Source organism: Perkinsus marinus (assembly GCF_000006405.1).
Source record: "Perkinsus marinus ATCC 50983 genomic scaffold scf_1104296955874, whole genome shotgun sequence".
Lineage (NCBI taxonomy): Eukaryota > Perkinsozoa > Perkinsida > Perkinsidae > Perkinsus > Perkinsus marinus.
In genome coordinates, this window is record NW_003207677.1 from 442,882 (window position 1) to 448,403 (window position 5,522).

Consider the following 5,522-nt stretch of genomic DNA (forward strand, 5'->3'; position numbering starts at 1 on the left):
CGCCCTTACACAATCTGAAGGTGAGGCCAGCTAGGCTCCAACGTAGGCTCGTCATCTTCCGGATCGTATATCGAGTTGGGGTTGCGACCATGCACCGGTGGAAGCTACGAATAATAGCACTATACGGTAAATCGAAAATGGGATCAAGTGAGGTAAGAGAAGAACATTCCTCTCCGATTACTACCGCCCGGAAGATATTCGCCGATACCATATTAACCACATCTTGCATGATTGACTCATTGAAGCAGTTGCGTGTATTATTCACATATCTAAGAATCACAAGCTGATGAGAATGTTAAGTCCGACCTTGGTCCCTACTCGACGAGCTCGAGCAGTGTCTGTCGTTTTGCCTCCTTTTCTTTTAGATATGTTTGTTGGTTACCAAAGTCGAATACAACCCCACAAGCCCGGACCTTCTTCCGAAAGAGCTCGCTTCTCTCAGCCACCGGTGCATCTATCACATTCACTACTGTACATACGAATATTCATAGTGAGCTCGTACTCCGCAGAGGAGGAAGATCCTCGAAAGGATTGACGTCAGCCGACATATAATGGCCAGGTTTTATTAGCATTTGTGTAGAGTTAAGGAAGCCCTGTGCATGTTGATGGTGATGATGTTGATTAACCTGCCCATAGAGCTCCTTCCTCCCACACTGATGAGAGCCTCTATTACTTTATGTCCACCACTGCTAGAACCCGAGTGTTGTTTTACTGGCGGCCCTCTACTACTAGTTCCTTGAGAGTTGCTGTTAGCCCCACCACCTCCTGCCACTACCGCTCTCTCATCTCCTGAAAATCAAACCCAATGTGTGTTGGTGACAATATGAAAATTCTGAGGGAATTTTGCAAAAATTCTTGTTGGTTTCTATGCACTTCTACCCTAAATCGTGTGTAAACTTCTGTCATCGGTGGAATGATAGGGAAACGAACATGTATTCCAACACCGATCAGACCACTAGAGAAGACGAAGAGCTTTTGCTTTACCGTTAGGTGAGTTGGCCAAGGTGGTGGATCCAGTCGAATCAGCTGGCGTGGTATTGCTATTGTCGCTCTTCTTCTCCTCAGTCCCCATTCGACGCTTTACACTTTGAATCAGCTTCATAGCAACAATTACCACTAACAACTATCAAGTCTCAACTCGACTCTGCCGAACAACGCAAAATTACAAAACGTGCAAGTCCTGAAACACTTCGCTCCGCTAGCACATGCGTGCAGACAATACAATCGTCGTCTAAACTTCTTCAGTGGTCGAGGCAATCATCCTGCACACTCTCCGAAAGGCAGGATAGAATTTGAAGTCGACTACTGAGTAAAGCAGAATTGATTTCCGATCTCGGTCCATGAGTATAGGAATTCGGTAAAGGTCTTGTTAAAATCTGACTATGATCAAGTCTACAGCATTTCCAGGTCAAATTAATTTTTTACCCATTTGGTTAATGTTTTACCCTTTTAGTTAACGCTTCACCCATGGCTTTAATAAGATATCAAGAAAACTAATATTATGCCCGGTTTATTTGAAAGTTTAGGAGTTTAATTTAATCAAGGCGCGCCTAATGATAATGTGCGCGTGCAGATTTAACAATAGACCACCCCTGAAATAGCAAGGAATGTACTGAGACGCTTTTGTGCTCAAGGGAGGGGGGAAAATCATACGGGAGAATTACATAGGTAAAGCATAGAGGTAGTTGAACAAGTTGAGTTTTCTGGTCATGCTCATGAACGACTCTTCTCTCTCAGGGCTTCGAGTCATTTAAAATAGGCGACAAGCAAGGCAAGTGCAACACTAATATTACTGCCGAAGCAGCGACACGACTCCTCGAGTTGTCATTGACCTTTACGACGTGCACGTGGTCATTGGGCGCGCCTTGATTAAATTAAACTCTCAAACTTTCAAATAAGCCGGGTATAATATTAATTTTCTTGGTATTTCATTAAAGCCATGGGTAAAACGTTAATTGAAAAGGTAATAGCGAGTGCCGCTCTGACAATTTCTCATTGCGCACTGCGAAAGAGCCTCAACAGTCGACACGGTGGCGCTCAAGGACCGGTCAGCATTCGATACACAACTGTTGTGGATCACAACTTGTGCCGCTCCCCCGCTAGTAGTCTTGCCTCAGTCTGCTGCAGCTGCAGGCCGCCGCGGTGCGGTTGTGAACCTGATTGCCAACCTACTCTCGGTGGAATTGCTGCATGAGTAAGCGTTTGCCGCCGCAACTCGCGATCCTAGATCTCCGCACAATTCCCACCCCTGTTTCGAGACAGGACGTCGTCAGTCTGCGACTTTCATCGGGATCGTCCCCGGTGCCTGGTTTACGGTTTGGTAGTCCGGTCTGTCCTCCTGCTGCGCTCACCCAAACTTCGTAGTCGTAGGAAGTGCCCACCCGTTTCAGCTAACTCCATCGGGTCTTGACCGATCAAATCTACTTCGAAGCGGGTCGATGATATTTGGCAATGCGAGTAGCTCGCAGTATTGCAAGTATCACATGCCTTATTAGTCACTTCAAACTCGAACACAACCGCTTCAATGTTAGATTGAAAGCATCTAGAGCCAGCACTGTCAGGCAACTTGCCTGACGTACCCAACGTCAATGAAGCATGAATATGCATAGTATAGAAGTCAGCACTTTCATATGAATGAGAGTTTTGGCCAAAACCAAATTCTCGAGACACGAGTCTTCAATATCGGCGTCGTTGCGCACACTGGACAGTAGTGATTCCTCGCAGTGGCGCTCTACAAAACGCATCAGAGGGTCTCAGAAGTAGGAGCACGCTGACCTCTCTATTCTCATCGAACGTGTCACCATTCGCGCTGACATCCAGAATTCTGGGCATCGTTCGACGCCTATTGCGAGCATTGTGATGATAGGCCCACGACTTGATGCACTCAGAGTGAAACCAATGGCCACAATAGGCTCTGAAAACGCTAACCTGAAGGGAAGCAACTTCATACGCCCGCGTTATTGATATGAAAGGCAGCTCACAATTCCCCGTTTTGCATAACGATGCCTCACAGCATTCGTGATCCCGAAAGTCTGACCAGGCCTATCCAAGCTGAGAGTCACGCGTGCCGCCGGCTGATCGAGACCATCAGTCAGGCTGCCTAGACATATACAGCAAGTTCCACTCGGTCCGCCCGGTCTCATCTGGCAAGTGATGGCAGTCGAGACCCGCAGTGTCAACAGCAGTTACTCTATCGAGACTCAGAAGGGGACAACACAATCGGAATGTGTCGCCATGAAGGGAATCAAAAACAGATGTCACTTGCAGGTAGCATGCCTCGAGTCGGACGCATACGGTCTGAAACCAGAATGCTCACCAAAATGATGTACAGTGCAAGTTACCAGCAGACTCGGGCGAGAGATAATCCAGTCCGCCCAAAGGACCAGAAGCCTCAGAAAAACTAGCATCGCAGTGTGACAGAATAGGGTTGCCGACAAGAACTGCAGACAGTCAAACACTCTGCGAAATCAATAGGTTGTCGCACCTTGAAACCTAGTCTGACCAGATCGTCATTGTGACCCACTAATGCGGTTATCAACATCCATAGGGTCTGTCTGAGCGCAAGCAATGTGACGTGGATGCTCAATAAAGGCCTCTGGAGGCGCCAAATAACGCCTGAGCCAGTCAGTGAACTATCGTTGTAAAGGACGATGACATTAGTACGTGAAGTCTGCAGCAACGCGAGGCTCATACAAATCCCCATGACCGCTGTGATGCAGGAGTCCAACGCTAGCCATAGGATCCACGATCCACGACGAGGGGACTGCACGCTTCGCCAAGGTAGGACGTCATCTAAGGCATAGCCATTTTACTATACGACGATGTGGTCAGCAACACTAGGCTAATAACTATAATGGAATTCCATTCGTGATATGAAAACACTAGTGAAAAGCATATTTCACAAATCACTTCACGAAGAACGATTGTGTTATCGGTCGCGAAAGCGTACACGTCCTATAACTAACATGGAGTATTACGCCACTTCACGTTAAACAGGTGAAACTCAAATGTGTGCAGGGAAGTAGAGCAAGCATGACTATTTCACAAATTGATTCGGTTGCCTCCAATACACGTGCTCACTCGGTCTCCATTGGCCTCTATTCTGCTCCAGCAGTGTCGTACTGACAAGGAAGTCATCCCAGGCAGAATCACACAGAGCATACGATCCGAGACTATTGAGGCAGACCTCGTGGTTGGTCGTATCCTGGCTCAATCTTAGGCCCATCGAGAGCTTCAGCTATCCCCCTACCTCTACCATACGGTTCGAATATCCTCCTAGTATAGCTAGAAACTCATCCCCTAGCAAAGACGCATAGACGGCCACAGCGGGGATCTGAACTCAGATCCAGTCACAACCTAGGCCTGGTTATGAATGACGATAGCGGCTCCGCGATAGCATTCCAATCCGCTTACAGTCATTGCCCAGAAGAAATCGCTTTTGATGAGCCGCCTCCACGCCTCGCCTGTCCAAGTCGCGTACATGTTCTCACAGCTCTCTCCCTAGCGGAAACAACAGTTCCCAGAGTTCCTCGTGCATATCTCATCTCACCCCCAAATGCTGCCTCGACCGTTCCCGTATCCTCACCCGGCTTGATGCCCTACGTAGCCGTGCGGGCATCGACAGATACGTTGCGCCTCACTATGAAGATTGCAACTGCTTTTCATCTTCCACGTTCTTGCTCTTACTGTGACACTAGTCAACACGACTCGACACCGAGAGCTCATTTAACAGAAGTCTAGTTAACACTTAAGTCTTCTTATATCTCCACATAATAATAATCGATGATGGTGACACATGACATTTAAGAAGTTATAGGCGAGTAAGCCTAGTAAACATAGTTGGCCACATAGAGACTCTCACTTCCTGGGCCTCCTTCCGTGCCCTTGTATTTGCCCAGCTGTGCCTCACTGTTGGCTTTGGCACGGTAAGCAAACGCCTCCTGGGCAGCCTTGACGTTGTCAGCCTTGCCAGCCCAAGTCTTGATAGCAGTAGCTTGCAAAGCACGACCGTACGAGAAAGTCAGTGCCCAAGGCCTTCGGTCCTTGGGCATGGCATTCATGGCGGACAGGTTGACCGAAGCTTCCTCTTCACTCTGGCCCCCAGACAGGAAAGTGACCCCAACCAGGGCTGGTGGCACCGTCCTCTGCAGTGTGCGAACCGTATAGCGAGCAATATCTGAAGGGCTTGGACGACTAGAGCACTGCATGCCAGCAGTGACCATATTGGGCTTCAGCAGACACCCCTCGAGGAGGATGTGATGATCATTAAGGGCCTTGAACACAGCCGTGAGCACCCTCTCAGTTACATAGGCACATGTCTCAATATCATGAGTACCATCAGCCAGGATTTCGGGCTCAACGATAGGGACAATCCTATGCTCCTGGCAGATAGAAGCATAACGGGCCAAGGTGTGAGCAGTCTCGTCGATAGACAGCTGAGACGCTGATGCTTAGCTTGACTGATCTTCAGCACAGCACGCCATTTGGCAAACCTGGCTCCAGCTTGATAGTACTTAGCGCAC

The 5,522-nt window shown here is 48.4% G+C and overlaps 2 protein-coding genes across 2 annotated transcripts in view; both read right to left on the reverse strand.

The window, feature by feature from the left end:
- Positions 1 to 548, reverse strand: part of Pmar_PMAR020517 (Serine/threonine protein phosphatase 2A 57 kDa regulatory subunit B' beta isoform, putative) — a gene marked incomplete at both ends in the record, with an annotated part of 1,960 nt that extends 1,412 nt beyond the window's left edge. The window contains 4 exons of the mRNA XM_002775490.1: positions 10 to 104; positions 185 to 269; positions 319 to 469; positions 503 to 548. Coding sequence (XP_002775536.1) covers positions 10 to 104; positions 185 to 269; positions 319 to 469; positions 503 to 548 — 377 coding nt within the window. The remainder of the gene's footprint in view (positions 1 to 9; positions 105 to 184; positions 270 to 318; positions 470 to 502) is intronic.
- Positions 549 to 4,826: 4,278 nt separating this feature from the next.
- On the reverse strand, positions 4,827 to 5,435 carry Pmar_PMAR020518 (fructose-1,6-bisphosphate aldolase, putative; the record flags this gene model as incomplete). Its single annotated transcript, XM_002775491.1, has 1 exon — positions 4,827 to 5,435. A coding segment is annotated over one exon (609 nt), but the record flags the coding sequence as incomplete, so codon positions are not given.
- Between the last annotated feature and the right edge of the window lie 87 nt (positions 5,436 to 5,522).